The sequence below is a fragment of the Galleria mellonella genome, unplaced genomic scaffold, assembly GCF_026898425.1.
Source record: "Galleria mellonella isolate WM207_F2 unplaced genomic scaffold, CSIRO_AGI_GalMel_v1 utg1634, whole genome shotgun sequence".
Taxonomy (NCBI): Eukaryota; Metazoa; Arthropoda; class Insecta; order Lepidoptera; family Pyralidae; genus Galleria; species Galleria mellonella.
In genome coordinates, this window is record NW_026442007.1 from 1031345 (window position 1) to 1058776 (window position 27432).

The 27432-nt window shown below is 34.9% G+C and overlaps 1 protein-coding gene across 1 annotated transcript; it reads left to right on the top strand.

Moving 5' to 3' along the window:
* Nucleotides 1-1233: 1233 nt before the first annotated feature.
* On the top strand, nt 1234-24653 carry LOC113512956 (plexin A3). The gene is made up of 3 exons (XM_026896929.3): nt 1234-1571; nt 17693-17813; nt 18412-24653. Exon 3 carries the CDS (start codon nt 18495-18497, stop codon nt 24195-24197), a length of 5703 nt encoding a protein of 1900 aa, XP_026752730.1. The 5' UTR covers nt 1234-1571; nt 17693-17813; nt 18412-18494; the 3' UTR covers nt 24198-24653.
* The last annotated feature ends 2779 nt before the right edge of the window (nt 24654-27432 follow it).

A 27432-nucleotide genomic window follows, 5' to 3' on the forward strand; every position in this document is an offset into this window, starting at 1 on the left:
ATTTTCTATACACTAGCCTCCTATGAATTCAGATAAATAACAACTGAGGTCGTATCTTTTGTCCTCTTTTTACTAATTATATTTGCATAAGAAGAAAGGAGGCAACCGTATGATTTACAGTTTTTATTTTATCATTCCTTTTATGTAATTCCTTGTTCTTAAGTTTGATATGTCAATTATTTGTCAATAACAAATTTTACATTACTAGATTATATATTCGCCACAGTTTATGTAGAAAGTATTCGAGCAGGTTGTATCTGAATTTGGTAGGGTTATATAGCTGTATGACACTAAGAAAAAGGAACTACATAGAAAGAGTGATATAATTATTAATTCATAGCAGGCTAGTGTATAGAAAATGTTATATAGCGGTATAACCCTACCAATTTCAGATATAATCCGCTTGCATACTTTCTATAAGAAGAAAACCAATATTATAATAAAAAGAACATTACTGAAAAAATAAGATAAGAAGAGTGATATAAAATGTATTCAAGCTACACTCTTGAGATTTTATTTAAAAATAATGAAAGATTTTTAAATAATTTAAACCTATTCAATTTTATTAACATGCATAAATTTATTAGTCTTTTGGATCGTTCGATCTTAAATCAAATAATGTCAAAGTTCACGTAAAAAAATCAATTTTACAAAAATCATTATTTGTTTTAGATCTAGTTGAATAAAAAAAAAATACCCAGGAAATGACACTCATTCTCTAGAAAGGGAATACCCATACGAGATAACATATAATTATAAAAATCTAATAATTATATTTCGATTTATATATTTTATCGAATTGGAAATCGATTTTCGATTAATGTATTAGAAAGATTAATTTAATAAATATTGTGGTTTAAAAGATTACTTTTTAATAAGTAAATTGAATAAAATTTAAATTTTTAACTGAAGTTTAAAAGTTACTTTTCTTTATCTATGGTATTGTGTATAATTTCATTCTTTCTTTAGTAGTATTATGTAAATTATATAATAATAATAAAATTATCATTTAACAATAAAAATATCATTCCACTGTATTATTCTTATTGTTATATTTGTTATAAAATTGAAATAAAAATCTAATTACTACATTGCGCGTTGCAATTACATTTTATAATGTTAGGAACGCAAGTTTTTAAATATACCTATATTTGAACGCATCTGAATTACGCCGATGGTGCTGCCTCTAGTGATTGTCTTGTGCAAACTGTGCTTCGAATCGTTCGCGTTCGGCTTTTTTCGGATCAGTCACGCCTAAACTCGTTCGAAAAGCGAAACTGAATTCATTCCACGACGATGTATGAAGACTGATACTCTTCCCGTGGACCTCTTGTACAATCGGGATAATTTAGTCACAAAAACGGGCTTTAGCACTCGATAAAGATATTTTGTAACGTAGTATTGTAATGTGATTAAGACGGTTTCTATTGTGTTATGTGCTGTCGTTGGAAATAAGTGCAAAAATATAGAATTAATACTGTGTGAAGTGGTGCAATTTGTGTTTCCCTGCAGTTGGATCCTGGATTCCAAAAGGATTGTTTTATATTCCCTGAGAGATAAACCTTAATAAGGTAAGAATCAGGGTGTAGTGCACGATATTTTCGTTGGCACGAACGCGTGGCGTTATTCGAATGGCTTCCTTTTATCGAATCGCGTGCGCGATAATGGCTGACTATTCTCCGTTCTAGTTCTGTAACAGGAACAAAATAAGAAATATTGTACGCGTTGATGTTTATATGTTGTGAAATACAGTTGTTAGTGTTGCATTGTAATAGATTTTGTGTAACTGAGCGTAGGTGGGCCGAGTATGTTGCGTGGGTGGTTGGGAATGCAGTGAACTGTTCAATACGGCTAGGGCTGCAGTTACCCATCGTGGTCTTGTCGTGTAATTTAACTAGGTAATTCTGAATGTTTGAATTTTTCATGTCAATACGTTCAAATCGCTATTTTACAAACAATGGAATTGGTAGGCACTTAAAAAATAAAAATTCCTAGTACATTTCTTTCGTTTATCTTTCATTTTAATAAATGACGAATTGGTAACATTCCTCTTTAATTGTAAATCTTAAAATATGTATTTGTTTAAAAATAATTTGCCTTAACCAAAATCAATAATTTTCAAAATATAAAACTATTACTTCATCTTCTAACTTGTTGATAAAATTCTAATATGTTTTTATTTTACATTGAATGATAGTTAAATATAAAAAATATATATATATGATGAGAAATATCATATATATATATATTTTAAATAACGTAGAATGTTCACTAATACGTCATTAGTGAACATCTTATGTTACTTAAAAAAAATATAAATTAAAAAAATCAGGGAAATTGAAAAGTTGTTAGAGTTCTCTGCAATGAAAATAAGTTATGTAATAAAATATTTAAGTACCTGTGTCAATCATACTGGTAACATTGTTGTTAAAAAAATATAACAAAATCTTATATTAATTAGGTAATTCACTTATATTTATCATTTAAATCAACCAGTTACATATTTTAAATTATTTGATATGACTTATAAAAATTTGTGTTACATACACATATTCAGAGAAAATGTTAAGAAATTGAAAAGTATGAGACATTAATTCTACATTTAGTTTATAGATTATAGTTTTTTTTTTTTTTATATTTTCAATTGCCAGTTGTTTTCAGTAATTGTAATTAAATTAACATTTTTGTGTTATCATAAACTCAAGATTTTGACTTATTACAATAAATAGGCCCATAAATTTAAAATCTTTAGCTATTATCTAAATTGTCTCCCTCATAGGAGACATAATAATAAATAATAGTTACTTTAAATTCTATTTTGACAAATATATAGATACTTTATATATATAATATATAGAGCCTTTTTATTTGTAAATATTATATATATATATTTTCATACATTGCAGTAAATGAAATTTATCTAACCGAATTTATATAATAAAAAATTTAAATTTTAAAAATATAAATTAATTTTACCTTTAGAAAGCTACATTATCAATGAATAATAGAAGCTATATTATTTTATTTTAATAAAAATAATGTCAGGTCAGGTTTTATTACATTAGTTAATACTATAATTAAACCTTAATTAATAATGAAATTCATTACTTATAGTTATAAAATCTTGATCCACAAGGTCTTGCTAATTAGCTTCACAACTTTTATAATAGTTATATTTACCAAATGATATAAAAATAAAAGAATCAAATAAAAGGTATTTAATTAAATATAATTGTATAATGTTTATACAAATAAATAGTTATCATATGATAAGGTATTAGTGAATTTACCTGAAAATTTGAAAAGAATATATCAACAAGTTGAATTATACATTTAACTAGATATTTTGAAAAATGAGTACAATTTTTTTGATTAAATATGCTCTGTTTTATTATTATATTTACAAAGTTATGTTTTAGTCCCTTATGTATACCAATTATCTTGAGTTGATATTAATTTCTGCTATTATATATTTTTTTTTAATTTATATAATTATATCAATTATATATTTAAATAATTGTGGTGGTGTGTACCTATTTTTCTCTGCAAATTAAATGTATATAAACTTAAATAATAGGTAATTTATTGTATATGAAAATAAAATCCCCTCTTCTCCTTCATATCTTTCTCTGTCCAATATAGTGTCCTATTGTCATGATTAAAAGAGAGGTAATTTTAAAAATAATAAAAAAAAATTAAACAAGCTATTTTTCATTCCATAAATGTTTGTGGTGTAATAATATATGTTTGCATGTAATGTAATGCTTTTATTGTGAAATGAATTTGTTGAATGTGTGTTAATGAATGGTATATTTGTCTAAAGTTCTTAATTAATTATGAAATTAGTATAATCTGTTTTTTTTTTTACAACAGTTATTGTTATAAAAAAATGTGATGGAATATAAACATTTAAATATAAAAGCATACTCTTTTTTAAAATTCCGGCAGCACACCTGCAATGCCACTGGTGTTGTGGGTGATCATGGGCAGTGGTAGTCACTTACCGTCAGGTGAGCTACATGCTCATTTGCCTCCTGTGTTGTAAAAAAAACAATATCATATTTTTTTTTTTGTAAAAATTCCTACTTTATTTGTTTTATACATTGTTACTAAATATGCCAAATATTGAAAAAAAAAAACAGATTATGAGCTAGTTGTTGTTGTATCAGCCTTTAACTGTCCACTGCTGAACATAGTCTCACCCATAAGAAGGGGTAATTAACTGCTTATCATCAGGTGGGCAGTATACTTGTTTACCACTTCAGTGATATAAAAGAAATAGTTTTTCCAGAAGTTGTCACACTTGGCAGGTGGGTTGCCAACTGCAATTTGGTGATGTTTCAAGAAGGGATGCTTACATTCCTCCACTATAGCTCCTTTAAGTTATAAATTAGTGGTTATCATTATAATAACCAGCAGTTCAAATTTCTCCATAACAGCATATTAGCATTTTATCACCATACTAGGTTACTTGGCAGATTGTAATAAGTTTAATGTGGCTTGCTATAGGGCTTAATTTTTTTCTCATATGCTAGTATATGTGCAATGTTTCTCTAGTCACCTCTTACAACATTTTGGGGACACAATGGCGGTTTTTGTAATAAAAACATAATATTACTTATTAATATTTGTTTATTGCAGAATTATAAAAAAAAAAATCTGAATAAAAGAAACATGGACTTAAATCTAAATACTGCCGGCATTGCCAAAGATAATTACAATAATTGAAAGTGGACAGTGACACTAGGAAATGATTTTGAAATAATAATCTTTGTTAGTAGCCTTCCATTTTTGAAGTTGGTTAACAATGTTATCTGCAATACATTTGGCATTATTTAGAAATGCTTCAACACAGTGAATACACTTGTTGCTGAAAACAAAAGTGGCATATTGAGTCATCATTGCTGTTAGTCATCACCGAATTGAAGGTCTTGAATGTATTAACTGTTTACATAGCTGTGGGACTTGTATGCTTTTGTATGTACATATATTAATATAATATTTTATTGTTAATGAACAATCTTTAAACTGGTATCTTATTGGTAAATTTAGTTCTTTAACAGTTTAAAAAGAACTTTCAGTTACATCTTGTCCTCCTTATAATTTTATTGTAGGTAGCAATTGTGTTTTCATGGCTGTGTTTCGGTTTGAAGGGTGTGGTATGGCGTGCATTTACAGGGTACAGAGGAATAACACCTGAGTCCTCAGGAATGGCAACGCATGGGGGGTATCATGGGCGAAACAGTATACTCTGTTATGTTCATGGTACTGCTCATGTCTATAGACGAAGATTACCACTTTCCATCAGGTGGGCCGTCAGCTTGTTTGCCATTATAAGTTGTATAAAAAAAGGTAGTTTATGTTATGGTGTTACTTGTGTATGTAGTAATTATGTATCCAGGCATATACAAAATTTTAGGGATTCTCAAAAGATTACATTTATTAACAATAGTAATAATAATAATATTTCTGGCATCCTTTAAATAATTATAATACAATGCCATATGCAATTTATTACCAATTAGACAAAGAATTTATTAATTTCCTATGTTTTATGCTTTCAAATATGGCATTTGGAATTCTACTAGTCTACCTATTGTAATGAGAGACAGGTGTGACAGATAAGTATGTATGTATGTATAAAAAAAATATAAGTTTTATTTTTAATATTTTATGTTGATTCTGCAGGTTCATTCTTGAGGTCTGCATTACATACAACACAAAGATTATTTGGTATATTAATGTTACACATCATGAGTGATTTATTAATAAAAAAAAAAATCTCATAAATCTGTTTTATCTATTGTTTTGTCTTTTAGTTTTACACTAAATTCTTAATATGAATGAAAGTGATTTATCACTTTCATTGTAATAATGAAAATAGGTTTTTAGTTTATATGAAGATTGTTTTCCTACTTCCAAAGAAAAAAAATGGAACCCTTATGTGATCACTGTTGTCCATTCGTCTGTCCGTTCATCTGTCAAGACCTTTTTTCTTAGGAACGCGTGGAGGTATCAAGCTGCAGTTAATATCATATACTCAGGTCTGCAATCTCTTAAAGCAGTGAAAAAATTAAGCTTCTAAATCGACGCAATCAAAAGATATGGCTGTTTTTAAACGGTTTTATTATCGCATATCTTGACATTCACAAAGGGACTTAAAACCTATAGGGTACTTCGTGCTGACCTAGAATCATGAAATTTGACAAGAAGCAATGTCATGTAAGCACAAATAAAGGAAAAAATCCGAAAACCGTAAATTTTTTGTTATTTCATAAAAAATTACACTTGATGATTTTGTACGGAACTTTCGTTGCGGGAGTCCGACTCGCACTTGACTGGCTTTTTTTAATGATGGTATTGGTATACGCTGGCAGGGCACTAGTTAGACATGATAGGTGAGGATGAAAGTAGGTCAGTTGGCCGGTCGTGACGAATTCAACAATTATAAACCATGATAATGATAATTATATGTAACTTTTATTACAGCTTATTTTAAAATATGCTATAAATTTCTTCTAAGCGATATTAAAAAAATGAAAATTTACAATACGTCTTCTTATTTTATATCGTGCGACCATTTTTTTTTATTTATTTTATCCAAGCTGATAGGTTTTCTATGAAACATATCTTGAATAGGTTCGTTTCAAAATTATTTCTTTATATTAGTTAGGTCATGGTTTTTTTTTCCGCGTACCTAGTAAAATGTACTTCTAGTCAGGGATGGTGAACCTTTATAAGTGCACATGCTATTATAAAATATAAAATAAGAATCTGCTCTTGAAATGTCATTAAAGGATCATAATTTTAATGCATAATAAAAACTAGAATGCTGTTAACTTAAGACACTTTATTAGTATTCCATTTTATAAATTAATGTTTGTGTTAACTATTGCTGTGTCGAATTTATTTCGTGCCATCGGTGCGTCATCCCTGTTGTAGTTTTTAATTCCACTTTTTTTTTATGATCATATTATTACCATAACAATATTTTTAATAAGATTTTCTAGCTAGATTCTTTTCTGTGATACAAATGATAACTAGTATCTATTTATCTAATCTGAAATATACTTAGGTGCAAGCACTCCTTTAATCGAAAGGTGCAATCTATACTATAAGTATGTATAGATATATATTATTATTAAGTATATTATTATCACATTGTTGGTGTAACAGATCCCAATATATTGACCGATAATTGTATTAATCAATCGTCTATTTAAAAATTATAAAGTCGTACGTGTATGTGTATTGGATTGAATGTATATACATAATTTTTTGATAAAAAGAAAACATCCCAAATCGTAACAAAAACAAAAAAAAATATGGATTATTTTAATTGCCGTCTCTAATAGGTATCCATTAATACTATTTCACTTGCATGATTTTCATTGACTGGAGTAAAATAGCTTCTATCCGTCTTTATTCCAAATTAGCGATTCAACCCAGTTTCGTAAGGGTAGTTAAAAAAAGCCTAGCGGTGTGAAATATACTTTACACGATTTATTCTCGTACCTACCAAATATATATAAAAAATCATAAAAATCGGTCGAGCCGTTTTGGAGGAGAAGGTGGAGACCACAAACATCGTGACAAGATTTTTATATATAAGATAGTATTATTAATATAATAAAGCATTCTTGGCTAAAACATACATAAGTTGTCCGTTTGTTTTTACAGAAAAATATGGTAATCTTTATTTATTTATTTAATACTTTATTTTGCCAATATAACAGGACTTGTAAGAAAGATTTTCAATAAGCATAGTGTAGTCTACTACAGGCGGTCTTATTGCTAAGCAATCTCTTCCAGACAACCTTTGGGTAGAAGGAATTAAAGAATGAATATATAAATGAATAAATTTTATAAATAAATAAATCTTGCAAATAAATAAATGAATGGGTAGGTTAAAAAAATAAATGTAATTGCAAACGTATATGAATATAATTCTCTCCATACATAACTATATATATACAATACTAATATACATATATAACACACAACTCTGGTAGGAATGAAGGCGTGAATTTACTGGGTACAGAGGAATAACACCTGAGTCCTCAGGAATGGCAACGCATGGGGGGTATCATGGGCGAAACAGTATATTCTGTTATGTCCATGGTACTGCTCATGTCTATAGGCGACGGTTACCACTTTCCATCAGGTGGGCCGTCAGCTTGTTTGCCATTCTAAGTTGTATAAAAAAAAAAGTTATTGTATAATAGAAAGTAATATACTATCCTTGAATAATACAGAGTTTATTTCCCACGATTTAATATGAAATTATGGGGTCCATTCTCAAGTGCTATTGTTTAAGTCTAATACTTCGATCAAATCAAATCTTTCTTCTTTATAATGTTAGTAAGGATTTTCTCGATTTAAACAACTGTATGATCAAGATCGATAAATCAGTCGTTAATGTACGAGGTCTGTCCGGAAAGTTCGTATAAAAGTGTTCTGGAATGCGAGAAAGAGGAGTGGGGAGGCCAGGTAAGCGCAGGACCCCTTCCTTATGTCCCTAACAATGCTTCAGTTCTGGTCTGACCGCCGTGCGGTGCGAACTGGCTTGTCACGCCATCTGTGAAGTTACCTCTTAACGAAACCCCGTCGGCATGGAGCCCGCTTCCGTTGAAGAGCAGCGCGTCGTAATCAAGTTTCTCTCGAAACTCGGCAAGAATGGCCGTGAAATTTTTGCCGATCTCAGAACAGTTTATGGGGATGATGCTGTGAAGGAACCAACCGTCCACAAGTGGCTAAAAAGATTCAGAGAGGGCCGAGAAAGCGTTCAAGATGACCCACGTTCAGGACGTCCTTCCACTTCACATTCCGACGAAAACGTGGAAAGAATTCGAACTTGTGTTAATGGGGACCGTCGTTTAACGGTCAGACAGGTGGCTGAAGAGCTTAATTTGGGCAAAACCGTGGTCCACGAAATTCTAAGAAACGAACTTCAAATGAAAAAAATTTGCGCCAAGATCGTTCCGTGAGTTTTTGAGTAAAAATTCCATTACGGTGACCGAACACCCCCCCCCTATTCGCCGGATTTGGCCCCGTGTGACTTCTTCTTGTTCCCAAAAACCAAATTGGTACTTCGGGGGCGGCATTTGGGGGACATAAATGAGATAAAAAAAGCTACGACGGGGCAGCTGAGAAACCTACAACCAGAGGACTTTCAAGGAGCCTTCTCACAGTGGAAACGGCGTTGGCACAAGTGCATTATGTCACAGGGGGAGTACTTTGAAGGGGATAAAATTGATTTACCTGAATAATTGTAAAATAAAATTTTTAAAAAACTTTTATACGTACTTTCCGGACAAACCTCGTATGTGTAACATGGATCGTTGCGACTATTGTTTCGATCGATTGAACAGATAAATCTCTCGGTTGATGTGGAGTTTTATACATATATATAAGTTCTTATATTTATTAGAATGGAATCATCATCATCATCATCATATCAGCCTTTCACCTGTCCACTGCTGAACGTAAGCTTCCCCTTGGGGGGTTTTGCCAGTAGTTGTCACGCTTGGTAGGCGGGTGGAACCGCATTTAGGCTTTAGAGATGTTTTAAAAGAGATGCTGTTGCCCATCCCTCGCCCTCTCTCAGTCGCCTCTTACGACACCCACGGGAAAGGAAGGAGTATCCTATTCTATGCCGGGACCATACGGCATTAGAATGGAATAGAAAATATTTATTGGCCACAAACAATTTGACGAAAAGTAGATAGATAGTCAGATACACTTTATTGTTTCCTCCAAAAGATTACAATAGTAAACTTATTTTATAAAGTACATAACCAAAATTACAAAAGAGAAAAAAAAAACTTGAACAAATTATTAGTATTACTATCCTATTAATATAATATATGCAAAAATTTGTTACAATATATGGGTGGATAGATGGATGGATGAATGTTTATTCCTTTTTCTCACAAAAACTGCTGTACGGATTTAAATGAAATTTGGTACACACGTAGGTGATATTCTAACTTACCATATAGGATACTTTATACACCGACTAGCTTTTACCCGCGACTTTGTCCGCGTTTCTAGAATATGTATGATAATAAGCAGGATAAAAAGTAGCCTATATCCTTCTCCATCTCATATAGTAAGTGTGTACCAAATTTTACTAGTTGGTTAATCCGTCAAGACGCTATTTGATAATATAGGTATATACAAACAAAGTTACTTGTACATTATTAGTGAGTATTCACACAGTGGATTCCGCGGGATACAGCTAGTTAAAAATATTTCATAATATTTATATATATTTTTTTATATCATCATTGTAATAAATCATCATTAAAATGGACTGAGATGAATGAATATTTGTACGCCCGATGATGGCAAAACCGCCATGTTTTATAGAAATATTTTTATTCAACGAATTTGTAACTGTACCTCTACATATATGTATGCAAATAAATGATATGATTGATTGAAATAAAAATTAGGATATTTTGCAAGTAAAATTCCAATGGATTTAAAATATATATATTTCTCTACGTATTTACAAATGTTTACGAAAAATAAAATATTGTACAAAAATAAAAATTACATAAAATATATGAATACTAAGCTTTGACCAACGTCATTGTTCCTTGCAATAGGTATGTTTAACGACTGAGATAAAAAGTAGACTGTCTTTCTCTATCACATCTAGTATTTGTATCATACCAAAATGTATAGTACATATTTGGTGTTGTGGGTGATCATGAGCGGCGGTAGTCACTTACCATCAGGTGAGCTGCATGCTCGTTTGCTTCCTGTGTTGTAAAAAAAAAGATACTTGGTTAAGCCGTTGATGCGCTAAGAATTACAAATAAACAAAAAAACATACTTTTAAATTTTTATATCAGTAAGGATATTACATTGCCATACGCATTAGAAATTCGTTAAATTTAATTTATTTGTATGTTAATTATTAATAGCGGCAATTAATTTGAAAATAAAAACGTGTAATTTTACTATTATAAGCTAAGTAGAGTTTACGCGGTTTTTCTTACGTTTACTTAACTATGTGATTTTACATCTTGCTTTTCCGGTTTTGTTCCTTGAATTCGTATTTGAAGTCCAAAAATTATGGATAATAAATTAAAATATTAATTAAATGAATTATGTATTGTTTAACGGAAATCTCTGTAAGATACTACAAAATTGAATGAATGGTGAATTTAGAACCGATTTCAAAAAAGGAGGTTTGCAATTCGGTTTTTTTGTTTGTTACCTCATAACTCTATCAGTTCTAAACCGATTTGGAAAACTTTTCATTTATCTGAAAGGTACTTATTATACTTATAGTTTAGCCCCATGGTAATCTTATCAAAGTCGGTTCATTCGTTTTTAATTAAAAAATAACTGGTTTTTGTCACATTCGAAGTTGGTTTTTTTTAACTACTCTTGTCAACTAAATAATGTTATATCTAATAAGCAACATAGTCATTTAAAATAGTACATTTTGCCACGTACAAAGAGCCAGAATAATAAAAAAAAAAGAAATGATTATATACTATTGTTAAATTATATAAAAAATGTGGAATAACAATAATGATATTTTTATTATTTACATAAACTATTCAAGTATTTTTGATAAGTTATAAGGTAAATTTTTTAGCGATTTCATCGCACATTCGGAATGCAATTTCAGCTGAGAACAAAGGACAAGAAACGCAACTATTGCTTTTTTAAACAAATATTTAATTTTACAATTAAAAAAACTAACAAACAGCACAAGAGTTATTTCACAAGAGTTATCAAATTCATTCTTGTAAATATTTGCAAGATAGACCGATAACAAAATAATCAACAATTATAAATTATTACTATTACCCATTAGAAATCTATAACAAGTTCTCTGAACTAGAAAAATACTTTCACAATAAATGTCACAAGTCAATTACCTATTATAGTTGCGGTCATCAAACTATTGAGCAATGTACTTACATTACTGCCATTAGAAGTACCTTACGAATGTTGTAGTTTTATGTAGGTACTTATAAATAATGACGATTCGTTTCGAATTACGTCAATAGTTGATATTCACTTTCCTGTAGGTGTCGTAAGAGGCGACTAAGGGACTTAAACTGTGGAGGTATGCGCAGTAGCGTTCTTCTCAAAATATCACCAAAGCCTAACCAACCCAAGCTAAGTCCCCCTTTATGTGGGAGGTCTATGTTCAACAGTGGATAGTTAACAGACTGGAAAAGACGGTTATTTTTTTTTTATTTTAAAATAACCACTGAAGCGATTTTGATAAAATGTTTATGGGATCAATCTGTAAGTATATCTTTTCAGATAAAAAACAATTTTCTATTTATAATTGATTTCGGTTTATAAGTGACTAAGTTTTGAGAAACATAAAAAAACAAAACCTTTTTTGTTAAGTCGGTTGAAAGGACTAAATATTATGAATTTGTAAGACGGATGTATTGGTCATATCGTTTTCAAGAGTAATGAGTCTCGGAAAATTGCTAACATTTGTTGAAATTAGGTTAGCCTTGTATTTATTTGGTTTGAAGTATCCAATTAGGACTTTTGTCTCCACACTCATTGTATTTACTTAAGAACATCAGTTTTTATGAGTCATTCTATGAATAGCATTTGGTTTTTTTTGATAAGGCCTTCGATTGTTATATCTCTGGCATTTCCTGCCAGCATGTTATTGCCATTTTTGTTTGATATGTCAGAGTTTCAGACATTTCTTACTCTAGAAAGGCTCAAGACCTTATAGTTCGCATATTTTGTCCACTATTACTGATGTAATAGTAGCGATCACTGATTTTGAAAGATGCTGGGTCGTTTTCTTGTATTTCAAGGTCTCTGACCATTTTTCTTCTTGTTAAGTTACATTTTATTGTCTGCCGAATTACATCATCGTTAATATTGGAGTCAGATTAGGAAATGGTGATAAATATATATTAATAATTATAAAACAAGTGTATGATAATTGATAACATTCGCATGAGTCACTATGATGTGACATTATGTACATAGAAGTTGTTTTTACTGAGCAATAATTGAAAATAAATACTGTATGACTTCATCTATTTTTATGAAGAATAAGTATATCTTGGGATGAATGAGAGTGGTGGTAACACGTCATTTTCTTATTCTGTCACCAAACTATAGGAAAAATATCACATTTTCGTTAGACAGTGTAGCGGCTTAAAAATATTACACATACGTTTGGAAAAATACGGTTAGATCGACACAAATAGAATTCGCGTCCTTAATAACACTACGGCGTCTGAAATTTGACTACCTACAGTTCGCTACGTAAAATATTACAAAATTAGTACTCTATTCACTGATACAAGAGGTAAAGAGTCTCCGGTCGTTATTATGTCTTCACATGTATTGCAATAGGTTTCGCCTATAAACGAGGTATCTTTAGGTAAATAAAAGATTGGGGTTTGGCGGCCTGATGTAGACCATTCGGCATCCTGCGATAAAATAATCCAATAACCAGTGATCGACGTCCACGATATCGTTGTATTGTGCATGTCCACGTGTTGTGGACGATTTAAAGCATCTCTTACTATCGTATCGTACTTACAATTATGACGAGTGACGTCCACCCAATGCTGCTTCGTACGGATTATTTGAAAATAAAATGCAGCTCATGAATTGTATTTTATTAAAAAAAAAAAAAAAAAACTTAACCAATTTTAAAAATTGTTTATCATTGTGATGCATAATAGTTCACATTCCTATTTTTAAAATGTATAGAGGATATTACGGCATCTCCAAAATTTATTTTATATAATTAAGATAAGGGTAGGAAGATGATACAGGATGTATATTAACTAGTTACTAAGAAAAAAAAAATCCATGGATTGTGTTATTGATTGTGTTAACATATACTTCTTTATACATAACAAGCGACCCATACCTGCTTCGTACGGATTATTTGAAAATAAAATGCAGCTCATGAACTGTGTTTAAAAGAAAATACTTAACCGACTTTAAAAATTGTTTATCCTATAGAAGACCTATGTTCAGCAGTAAAGAGCTATTATATGTTCACTGCAGACCTTTTCTAAACACTGACATAAGGAACGGTTTAGATCCACCCTCCATTAACTGACTCCCTGTAATGCATTTGAGGTCATCACTCCATCTAGTGGGAGAGTCATCCTACACTGCATTCACCCATATGGGGTCGCGACTCAAGAACTTTTCGACTTCCTTCGAGCTATGTGACCAGTCTATCCATGAGTTTATCCATTACAAATAAAAAAAATCCTTTCCTTTCTATAACATTAGATTGTCAGTATTGCGTTTTTACATCTAAATTTTGCTTTATAATAGTCTGTTTATGCTCTGCAAAGAAAAATGACAGTTTCAATGATCAGAAGGTGAAAATAGGACTAAAACGGTAGTAAACTCTATGGATCGTTAAAAGGAATTATTAAGATCGATTTAGAACGGGCCATGTAATCTTCGGGTAATGGTGTTTTAAAAATACAGAATGATTGAGAAACTCCCTTGGGAAGGCGTAAAAATATTTAAACCTTGTTTTAAACCTCTAATCTCTTTTGCGTAGAATTATTGTTCTCGGTGCAAATTCCCTTGTTATTCGCCTCTGTACATTACGATCGGCTTTAGTGACTCGTGTTTGGCCGTCAGATGGCCTTGTCCCATTAAGAGCATACAAAAAACATTACTTGCACACCTTGGATATTCCTATTTTATATCTCTATTGTATGTTAATTTTTTTTGTATCATCCTACTGTGAATAAATATAGTATTGCTATAATTATACTTGTTAATATGAAAGTTTGTAAATGCTGTTAATTACTTTTGATTGAAATTTGCTACATTGATAGACTATATTTATCCTGGATTAATGCAAAGGTTTAAAACATCTCCAAAACTTAACTGCGGTTGTCAATCCGCCCGCCAAGCGTGGCAACTATTGGCAAAACTCGCCAAAGAAGAGGCTATGTTCAGCAGTGGACGGTTGGGAGCTGGTATGATGATGAATGCAAAGGGTACATTATTTTTAATTCACGTGGACGAAGCATATTAACATTACCTGTTAAGTATGAATTAGGAGACATTAAAATGTCTAAAACTATAGTTGTATTAAGTGTTTACAGATTTTTATTAAGTTTTTGTTCAAAATTAAGAAATAACTAGCAGATTTTTCTTCTGTAAAATATCCTAGATATTAAATGATTTTGTAATATAACGCTTGTCGGATGAGCTACCATTTTTACGGTCATGTTATAGAAAGAAGCTTCCTGTTGAGGTTTTATCAATATGGGATTCTTCATATAAGGTTCATATTTGGCTACGTACACGTAATTATTTTGGTCATCAGGGTATGATGTGCTTTTTTCCACCTCTTGTAGATTTTTCCTGAGTTACTTTCAAAACAGCGTATTAAGGTTTCTTTAGTGTCGTCAACACGCACGTGACGCCCCTGGTGTTGCAGGCGCTCGTAGGCTACAATGGTCATTTACCATGAAACTGACTGTATTCTTATTTGCCACCATTGTACTATAAAAAAAATAACGTAGTTGTGTACTAGAAGAAGTGTGTTAGTCACAATGCCGTTATCTATAGAACGATTGGACACGATAGTGAAAAATAAAACTGCAATTACTCTGTCATAAATATGCCGAGATACCGTGATAACGACGGATTAACCAGTCCACGAGCATTTTGTTGACTGCAGTGTTATCCGCTGAATGTAAGTCGGTCACGTTTTCGCGCCGAATATTCGAATTCAACGTTGTAAGGGAAGTTCGATGTAAAGTATTATCCGTATTTTGGATTATATATAACATTTTTTTTTTACTTGGCACAATTAGTAAACAATCATGGCGGGATGATTTTTATATTGAAATTATTTTAGTTTTTGGCCACAAGTATGACAAATTAGGTAGGTAAGTTTTAAGCAATAAAATGTGTATAGCGTCTATATACTTGATAGGTGATAATGGAATGTTAGCCCTGTTTGCGTATACGGAATACGTTGGCAGGACACCAGTGAGGGATGATACGTGAGAACGAAAAAAGCAGATCAGTTAGCTTATCGTCATGAATACATCTGGAATTCTGCACGATAGTTTCCGATAAGATCACGTGTAGGTCGACCTGACAGGGTATATTGCTAGCAATGGGATTGGTAGCCCCCGCATAACTAACAATCCCATCCCCTCTGCCCCGATTTGCCATTAGTGGCAGGCGGGTTGGCAACCAAAGTTAGGCTTTTATATTATAGTCTTCAGCATTTATTTTTATATAAAATGGGGTAGTTACTTTGGTGAATATAACTTTCGATATTTCTACATTTTGCGTATTTTTTTTAATGGATATAAATGAAATGGCTACTCCGCCTGCGCTATCGGTATACGCCGATGGGGTATCAGTAAGATAGATTTAATTGATGAGGATGAAAGTAGGTCAATTGACCTATTTAACACTCACAAATTTTATAAGAATTTACCACGATGGTTTCCAGGAGGGATCGCGTGTAAGTCGACCTAATAGAGTATATTACTAGCAATGGGGTTCATTATTTACCCCATTAATTCTTCCTTCTCCCCTATTATCATTCCATAGATACATGCCGGTATTATTAAATTGTGCCAAGTATATAAAATCAAACTATGGAATATTGACATACCAATTTTACCGATTTGTCTTCTGCTTATTTTGAACTTCAGATCAACAAAAAAAATAACATTAAATCCGTGTTAAAACCAAGTAAATTATATTATACGTTATTAGTAACGCGTATATTTATATCAAAACATACTCGTCATTTATTTGTTATACTCTTTCTGACTACTCAGTCGCATATGATGTTTCTATCCATAGTCCAGCGATTGTATTTATAAACGTATTATATCTATGTTAATCACTGAGATTGGGTGGAACTTTAAAATCATAATGCAAACGCACAAGTGCATGGTTTTAAAATTTTTAATAATATCTTGAAATAGCGAAGCTCGCCAGGTTTATTGTAATATTGTGTGGAAGGATGCCATTTTTTTTTGTCCATAATATCGATATGAATTTCTTAGGTGATTACTAATGTTGTTTTTATCCAAACTGTATTAGCTGTACCTAAATTAGAAATTGGACATTTGAAAATTGTTGATGCACATTAATTCCTCTAACCCAAAGGTGGGCATAGCAGATAAATAGTATATTTTACAAATAAGTTCAGTAAAGCCTTAAAAAGTAAAAAAAAAAAATATATAAGTACGTATTTCCCGTAATTCCCACGGTCGCCGTTTTACAAAAGGTCGCGACACACGGCTACTATATTTCCCAACATTGTATTATTAGGCGTAATCCAACGCTTGACATGTTTTGTAACATTTATTATATAATAACGTGTCGTGTGATAGCCTTGAAATATAAATGATTCCAAACTCGGACGTGTATGTTAATTTGATGTTTCATAACTTGTGAAATACCTGTTCATCGCGTTTAAGCTCATGACACGGTACGCAGCGGTGGCGAACAAAAGCTTTAATCCGTCATTGATTTATTTACGTTCTATTAGATGATACTTTGGACTTTGTTCGCCCATAATTATTTTTATCGTCCCACGGGAAAGTTATTGATTGACCAAGATGAAATTAAGGGATCTTCTTTCATATCCTACATAAATTTGAAAAAGCAAATAATTTAAATTATGTATGCTTACAATGTTTGTTTATTGTTCCAGGTCTCGACGACCAAGCGACAATCTTGCCACATTATGAGAGTGCATCTTACATGTTTATGATCAACATAATAATAAAGAAATAATACACGCAGCCCGGAAAACAATCTATTATGGCTTTTCTGTAAGTATAACTGAATGTTGAAGTCTCGATGTTTTTTGTTAATCCAATATTTTACTTTATCGTTGCGCTACCACGTTCACTCCCTCGTTACGAACAGCATGCCAAGTTTTAATTTTTTTTTATACCCCTTTGATGATGCTGAGGCTTTCGTCGGCGTGTGACTTGTATCAGTACACTGACCGCGTCGAGGTCGCCTGTGACCGATCTTTCACGGTACTAACCCATTTTTTTAAACGACTGTTTGAAACTATTTATAGTATAAATTTGTGTACTCTGATTAAAAAATAGGTTAGTACTGGAACCGCTTAGCTGTTAAGAACGGTCATTGCGCGTCGCTTCAGCTCGCGTATTCGCTCCGATCGCACTGGACCTCTCCGTGTCTTTGCGTTAAAACGTGCGCACCGCGAATTGCAAGCGCTCGATTTGTAGTAGATGTAGGTTTTTAATCGTCTGCAGGGATATGACATAGGTCAACGTATGACGTAGGTGATTAACAGGCGGCGGAACGGTGCGGTGCGATGGGAACGAACCGTCGACGGCGGCGGCGGCCGACGGACGGGCGCAGACGGTGCGCCTGAGTGGATGTGTCGCGTTGCAGATGTACGGAGCGCACTGGTGCTACTGGTCCGGTGGGCGGGCGACGGCGCGCGCGGTAGAGTGCCGGCCACATGCCCGCGCGCCATGTGGCGCGTGCTGCTGGCCCTGGGGGCCGCGTGCGCCGCCGCGCGCGCCTCGCAGGACGTGGTACGCAACTTCACCGACCCGGTGCAAGCACCGACTTCCCTCTTCAATCACCTGGTCGTCGACCGCAACACAGGTCGTGTCTACGTCGGCGCTGTCAACAGGATTTACCAGCTCTCTCCCGACCTAGAGGTCGCTCAGTCGATCGTCACGGGACCAGTCAACGACTCCGCTCTTTGCACCTTCGATTGCCCCGCAACATATGTGAAGAAGCCCACGGACAATGTGAACAAAGCTCTCGTGATAGACTACGCTACCAGCCGTCTTATATCATGCGGTTCAGTGATGCAGGGACTATGTTCAGTGCGGAATTTAAATAACATTTCTCACGATGTGCACGAAATACGCGAACCAGTTGTGGCTAATAATGCGACAGCATCAACAGTGGCGTTCATTGCGCCGGGACCTCCGAATCCGCCGATGACGCAAGTTATGTATGTAGGCGTCACGTTCACAGGCAACTCACCCTATAGATCTGAAGTTCCTACTGTGAGCAGTCGATCATTGGAGGATGAACGGTTGTTTATGATAGCTAGGACGGCAGTTACGACTGGAACTAGAATGTTTGTAAATTCGCTATCTCGTGAGCGTTATCCTATTAATTATGTTTACGGATTTAGTTCTGAAGGATTTAGCTATTTCCTGACTACTCAGTTGAGAGCTGTGGGATCTGATACGTATTATAGCAAGTTAGTACGTGTTTGTCATGATGATGAGAACTATTATTCATATACTGAAATTCCTATGTCATGTACAGGGGAAGGTGGAAAAAATTATGGTTATAACCTAGTCCAGGCTGCTTTTGTAGGAAAACCAGGATCAGTTCTTGCAGGAGAGCTTGGAATAACTGCTCAACATGACGTTTTGTTTGCTGCGTTCAGTCAAAGTGAAACTATAAACACAAATACGCCTTCAGATTTATCAGCTTTGTGTGTGTATTCTCTAAAAGCCATCCGCCGAAAATTCATGCAAAATATTAAGACTTGCTTTAGTGGTAACGGCTCCCGAGGTCTAGATTTCATTTCACCATCTCATGCTTGTATTAGCACAAAATTGCAGTCTATAAGCGAAGACTTCTGTGGATTAGACGTGAATACCCCTCTCGGCGGTGAACAGCCTGTAGAAGCAGTACCAGTAGCTACATTTAAAAAGAGGCTGACTGCTGTGGCTGCTACAGCTACTGGAGACTATACTGTTGTCTTTGCGGGAACATCTCAAGGACATTTAAAGAAGATCGTTGTCGAGAGTGCCACCTCAGCATTTGAATATGGAGATATAGTAGTTGATGAGGGATCTCCTGTGAATAAAGACTTATTCTTTGATACACAATTAATGCATTTGTATGTTATGACTGAACGTAAGGTATCAAAGGTGAAAGTACAAGAATGTAGTGTCTATAAATCATGTTTAACATGTCTTGGAGCCAAAGACCCATACTGTGGATGGTGTTCTCTAGAAAATAAGTGTAGCTTACGATCGGACTGTCAAGATGCAGCTAAAGATCCCTTATACTGGATCTCCTACCGTAGTGGTCGTTGCACTACAATCACCCAAGTGACACCAAATCAATTGCAACGAACGACAGCTAGAACGTTAGATTTACTTATTGAAAATTTACCTACTCTTAATGGACAATTCTTATGTGCATTTACAGCTTTAGATCGTACGTTAATAACTAATGCAACTAGAAAACCTTATGGGGTTAATTGTACTACTCCACGAACCGATACCCTCCCACCAATACCTGCTGGTCAACATCATTTCACAGCTAAATTGTCGGTACGGACTACACAGGGACCTGATTTTGTAGCTACAAATTTTACGTTTTTCGATTGTAACACATATAGCTCTTGCACACAGTGCGTTAGTTCCTCGTTTCCCTGTGACTGGTGCGTTGACGGCCATCGTTGCACCCATGATACTGCTGAAAATTGTAGGAATGATATTTTAGTTACTGGCGTCAGCAGGATAGGTCCCAGTTATCGTTCAGGTCCTGGTTTCTGTCCCACTATAAACTCCACATCAGACGGCACGAACGAAATTTTAGTTCCATCTGGCGTTAAGAAAGCTATTAAAGTTAAGGTACATATTATTGGGCAATTTATTGTTCAAACAAGATTCGTTTGTCAATTCAATATTGAGGGTCGTGTTACTCATGTCAATGCTCAACTTTTAGCTGATACTATTTATTGCGAAGCTGTTGAATTTACTTATACGTCTCGCGCTCCAAATATTACTGCGTCATTCGCTGTCATATGGGGAGGGTCAAAGCCTTTAGATAACCCGGATAACACTCACATACTTATTTATCGATGTAATGATATGGCTGATAATTGCGGTATGTGTCTTGCTTTACCCGAAAAGTTTGGATGTGGTTGGTGTCAAGGGTCGGATCGCTGTGAAGTTCAGGAGCAGTGCGCTGTCCCAAGTGTTTGGTTAAATCGTACTCAAACCTGCCCTAATCCAGAAATATATTCTTTCCAACCAGAGCTAGGCCCTTGGGATGGGGGTACTAATATTACAATTGAGGGTATCAACTTAGGTCGCAATATTTCCGATATCTACAACGGTGTTACTATAGCGGGAATTAAATGTCAACCTATAATAGAATTATATGTGAAAACTAGGCGTATCGTTTGTACTGTAGATGGTCCCGGTGAGGAGGTACCTCGAGACGGCCCTGTGGTAGTTCGGGTTGCTGATTATCGCGGAGAGTCTAAACGTCATTATGCGTTTGTAAATCCAAAAATTAATTCTATTCACCCTAAATATGGCCCACAATCTGGTGGCACAATATTGCATATCAAAGGCGAATATCTCAACGCAGGTAGTAATATTCAGGCTTTCATTGATGAATTACCATGTCCAATATTAAACGTATCAAATGAATTGGCAGTCTGTAGAACTAGTCATTCATATCAACTTAAAATGGGTACATTACGCATGCATTTTGATACGGGGGTACGCACTTTAGAGCGCGAAAAGTTTGAATATATTGAAGATCCTGTAGTTGATTCTGTAGAATCTGGGCCACCACTTGCAACTCAACGCAAGCAACCTAAAGGCATTCCATCAGGTGGCATAAAAATTAAAGTTATTGGTCGAAATTTCCACTCTATTCAGTCCCCTCAAATATATGTATACCATGACAATCGACCATATATTGGTCCGTGCAGCAGGGTTGAATATCAGTACCAAACCCAACTTATTTGCGAATCTCCTGGTATAGAAAGTGCTGGCCTAAATCTAGATCCGGACAAGCCTTTAGAATTGGAATATGGTTTCAACATGGACGATGTACAAAGTGTAAAGAACCTTTCCAGTAAGACGGGTAATGCATTTTTGCTTTATCCAGATCCGATATACGAGAAATTTGATGAGGACGTTAAATATTATAAGTCTGAATATCTAACTATAAATGGTCAGAATTTAGATAGAGCTGCTACTGAAAGCGACGTGGAAGTCCACATAGGGGATAGTTTATGTAATGTTACGTCACTCGCGAGACATCAATTGACTTGTCGACCACCATCACGAGACGAGTTACCCGATGGTGTTGACACACCCGAGGTGGTAGTTAAAGTAGGCCGTGCCGATCCCTATAATATAGGTAAATTATCATATTCGTCTCAAGCTGGCCTGCAATCACCTATTAGCAAGCCAGTATTAGTTGGCGTCATCGCCAGTATAGTGATACTCTTATTAGTATTTATCGTATTTTTAATTATGTATAGGAGAAAATCTACTGAAAATATTAGGGTATTGAAGAATATGCAGGAGCAAATGGATATTCTAGAATTAAGAGTAGCTGCTGAATGCAAAGAGGCGTTTGCGGAGCTGCAGACTGAAATGACCGACTTGACAGGTGACGTGACGGGCGGTATACCATTCCTTGATTATCGTACGTACGCTATGAAAATATTATTCCCCAACATAGACGATCATGCCGTCCTACAGTGGGAGCGCCCAGAGCTTATTAGAAAAGACAAAGGTCTCAGAATGTTTGGGCAACTTATTATGAACAAAACATTCCTTTTATTATTTATTCGTACTTTAGAAAGCAATAGATATTTTTCAATGCGCGATCGTGTTAATGTAGCTTCTCTTATTATGGTTACTTTGCAAAGTAAGATGGAATATTGCACTGATGTATTAAAAACTTTGTTAGCAGAGCTAATAGAAAAATGTATGGAAGGAAAGAGCCACCCCAAATTGCTATTACGACGAACTGAAAGTGTCGCTGAAAAAATGTTAAGTGCTTGGTTTACTTTTCTGTTGTATAAATTCCTACGCGAATGCGCTGGTGAACCGCTTTATCTTTTGTTTAGGTCGATGAAAGGTCAGGTCGATAAAGGTCCTGTAGACGCAATTACTTCAGAAGCTAGGTATTCTCTTAGCGAAGAAAAACTAATTAGACAGTCAATTGACTTTAAAGCCATGACCGTGAGCGTTTCGATTTCACAGCAGACTATTTTCGTTAGTGGCCTGGAGGCTACCACTGAGAACGTTCACGTTAAAGTACTCGACTGTGATACAATAAGCCAAGTAAAAGAAAAATGCTTAGACGCTATTTATCGCGCTACTCCATATTCGCAAAGACCAAGTCGTGACGAGCTTGATTTGGAATGGCGTACGGGTACTGCCGGTAGATTAATTCTCTATGATGAAGATTCAACTACAAAATGCGAGGGCGAATGGCGTAAGCTTAACACTCTTAATCATTATCGCGTACCAGATGGTGCATGTCTTAGTTTAGTCGCAAAACAAAGTTCCGTCTACAATCTATCTAATATGGAGAAGAATGATAAGTCGCACACGTATGAAACTCTAAATCGTGGTAAATACGGTTCAGCCAGTCCGCCGGCTAGTCCGCTCAAATATGAACACGGAGGCGGTTTTAAATACTGGCATCTAGTTAGGCATCATGACGGTGATGCTCATAAAGAAGGCGAACGTGGTAATAAAATGGTCTCAGAAATATATCTTACACGGCTTTTGGCCACAAAAGGTACACTGCAAAAGTTTGTTGATGATTTATTTGAGACTATTTTCAGTACAGCGCACCGCGGCTCCGCGTTACCTCTTGCTATAAAGTACATGTTCGATTTTCTTGACGATCAAGCTCTTCAACATGCGATCTCCGACCCTGAAGTGGTGCATACTTGGAAGAGTAATTCCCTTCCGCTGCGCTTCTGGGTGAATCTTATTAAAAATCCTAACTTTGTATTCGATGTGCATAAGTCTAATACAGTAGATTCTTGCTTATCAGTTATTGCGCAAACATTCATGGACTCGTGTTCGACATCCGACCACATCCTAGGCAAAGATTCGCCTTCATCCAAACTTCTGTACGCGAAAGATATACCAGTTTACAAAGAGTGGGTGGAACGTTATTACGCGGACATAAAGTTGATGCCGGCAATATCTGACCAGGACATGAACGCTATGTTAGCGGAGGAGTCGCGCCTCCACACGAAGGAATTTAATACGAACTGCGCGCTTAACGAGCTGTATGCGTATGCGGTGAAATACAACGAGCAGCTAATGGTGACGCTCGAGGAGGACGAGTTCTCGCAGAAGCAGCGTCTCGCGTACCGTCTCGAACAGGTGCACAGCCTCATGGCACACGACTATAATATGTGATCCGCTCGCCACGAGGCTCGTGATGCCGACCCCACCGCCCTGTATATAAAGCCCCCGCACATATCTACGCAGGCAACATTTGTATATATTAGATAGTGTACAGACTTTAATATTGTAATTTTTGTATAATTTCAGCGGTCCGATGTCGTTTTTTAATTTTATATAAATGAACTTTGTATTAATTTTACACGACGAACTCGGCCGGCCGCGGTCGTGCCACAGTATGCAACGTAAATTTAAAAATGTGTATGTCTGTCTATGTGTGCTCGCGTCGTACGAGTTAATGTTACGTCGATCGGTGTAAAATGTGTGTTGCAATCGCATTGTAAGCTCGCCGGCGAGCGATCAGTTCTCTCGCCGACGGGTGATTTTTAAATTTGTACTCGCAGTCTACTTAAAAGTAACCGCCAAGTCGGTAAATAAATTCCATTATTAAATAATAATCGTCGAATTGTGTTCGGTGTATTTATTTGAACGCAGCGCAGCGTCATTGTCCATGTCCACGCAAACGAAAGCCACGGCGTCTCGGCAGGTGTCGGCAGGGAGAACGCGGTACGGTGCCGTCTCGCCATACGCTCGCACGCGGAGCCCTCGGCCGCGCCGCTTGGGCGTCGAGCGCGTCGTCTGTCATGTCGCCCCATGTGTTTGTGGCCGTCGCCCGGCGCCGAGGGTGCCGCGGGCGCGGCGTATGGTGAGACGGTCAAAGATGAACCGACGCGGCCCTGCTGTTTCAGCCGGTACGTGCGGATCGTGGCGCGAACGACATTCGCGGTCGTGAACAACATATACTGCATCCCCGCTTATGTGGTGTGGATGATGGCGCTGCGCCTCGTCAGACCCTTGTTCACCTCACTGTACTGGAAGATCGAAGGCCTCATGTACCACTGGCTGTTGGCGATGGTGTCTCTATGGTCCTGGACAGCTGGATATGAAAGTAAGTCTATTATAATTATTCAAACGGCGCGTCATGTTCAGCCTATAATAGTCTACAGAACTGGACGTGGTAAATAGCATGTCTACATGTGAACAGCATAATTGATCTATTGTACTGTGTTACAATTCAGATTACGTTTAAGATACGCAAAGCAATGAGTGAGTAATTTACCTCTATGGTCGACTTTTACCATTGTCCATTATTATTCGAGTTGTTCCGTATATGAATGAATCTTATCTACGTGAATTAAGCATGGCGCGCCATCGGGTAATTCATTTACTTGACAAAATGAAATTACGATGCTATACAAATCACGAGTGGCACATGTTTTTATACTATTTCATTTATTATGCGTATGATATTGTCACGAAACTATATAACACAATACAATATCGTTGGCGTAGTTATATCGAATTTATATTCATTGTACATATATATCGTCTAAGATATTTACAAGAGCTCTCTAGTAGATTAAAATCATGGACAAGAAAAAAGACTCGGCGCCACCTAATACATACGCGGGAAGCTCTCGTACTGTGAAGTAAATATGTGTGCGTCACGTATTTGTATACAGGAAAGTAATAACTATTAGGAAATACATAACGTAAAGCGGAAATGGAGGGTTGCAGGTAACAGAGGAGAGCTAGACTACTCTATTATGAATAGAGGGATCGTATATATTTGTCTAAGGGGCAAACACAGTGAACTGGCATTCATACATGGGAGCTACCTTGTCTCTTTGTTTACCCCAAAAGGGACGTGATATTAAGGTTAATATGCAGTAAAATTCGGGGCCAGCCAACTTATTATGATACATGTAAGAGACCGTTGGATTTTTTATTATCTTTTAAATTAGCGGCGTCAAGTCATTTCGTCCGACTTCTTTAAATATGAATTCGATTGACTAATTTGCCAATTGATAGGTGATTGGCCCTAGTGATCATAAGCCAAATCATGTAGTTCGAAATATATTACATGTTGAAGATGTAATATGTTGCAATCATCAATACTACAAGATATCCAGTCAAGCGTCAAAAACCACAACGAATATCTCCTTGTAACATTCTTCGTTCTTATTTTCAAGTTGTTTCTTTTATTATACTTACCTTATTAAGCTTTTTTCTAAGTTAATTATTTTTGTAGTGTTCTTTCTAAGAACTTCAAAATCGAAAAGTCTTAATTTGCTCGTGTTCTTTAGAAGTGTGTGTTATGCTGTTCGTCTACTCTGAACCGATTTTCATAGTTTTTCGCAATAAATAGGATTTTGTTCTTATTCTGGTTTCATATTAATCCTTTGTATGCATGGGATTTGGCGTGAAGATAAATCAATAGATTAATTTTGTCAGAACTTATAGATAGATAGATAATTTATTTGCATCACTTACAGCAAAAGATACAAAAGCAAAGTGAAAAAAGATAAAAAAGATACATGTACAAAAGATTAAAAAAGAAACCAAAAACAAATCAGAATGCATAAAATTAGTAAAAATTTTTTTTCTTTATGCGTGTGCCACAGTAATACAAAATGGCCACAACTCAGCTTTTTGCTTTGCCCTAAAAAGAGCAAAACACTGATATTCTGTTGTGGCCAAAAGTGAGCCGCGAAATACCATTACTATACTGAAGTTGTTGTCTTTTTTGCTGAACAGAAAATTTAAATTTATCTATTAGTATAGTTAAACGATGATCACATTCGAGTTTTTGTTCATGAGACGTTAATTACTTAGTATAAATGTACGAATCATTAACATAAAAATATTGTAAACTGCATCTTTTGTTTTGAATCATACTAAAGTTATGAATAATTGTTTAATATTCTTAGGCAGTATATTTATATAAACGTCATCTTACGTTAAGTTCATATTGTAGTTCTTGTCTTGGAATTTGTAGTGATCAATTTCGCAATTGAAAAAGGAAAACCTAATATCTACTGGTGTAATTAAATATTAGATTGGGACTGGTAATAATCAAATTAAAACTAACAAGTTAACTCTATCAATTTTACTGGCTGACTAAACAATGATGTCAATAGTGACAAGCGTATCACCGTTATTTAATGTTTCTTTGTTCCAAAAACAGTCAAAGGTCGTTCTAAACAATTATGTTCGCATCCTGTACGAAGAGTTGGCTGGCTTCATTAGAATTCCGAATGATAACACATTCGGTGTCAATGATACTATATAATTTTGTATGGTTAGTCAATACACTCGTATTATTCTGAATGCAGATATTAAAGTTATATCTACAATTAATCTTTAAAACCAATTGGATATTTTACATCAGATTTTACTTAGCTTTAAA

Coding starts and splice junctions, on each gene's coding strand:
- LOC113512956 (XM_026896929.3), top strand. CDS start 18,495: ATGTGGCGCGTGCTGCTGGCCCTGGGGGCCGCGTGCGCCGCCGCGCGC.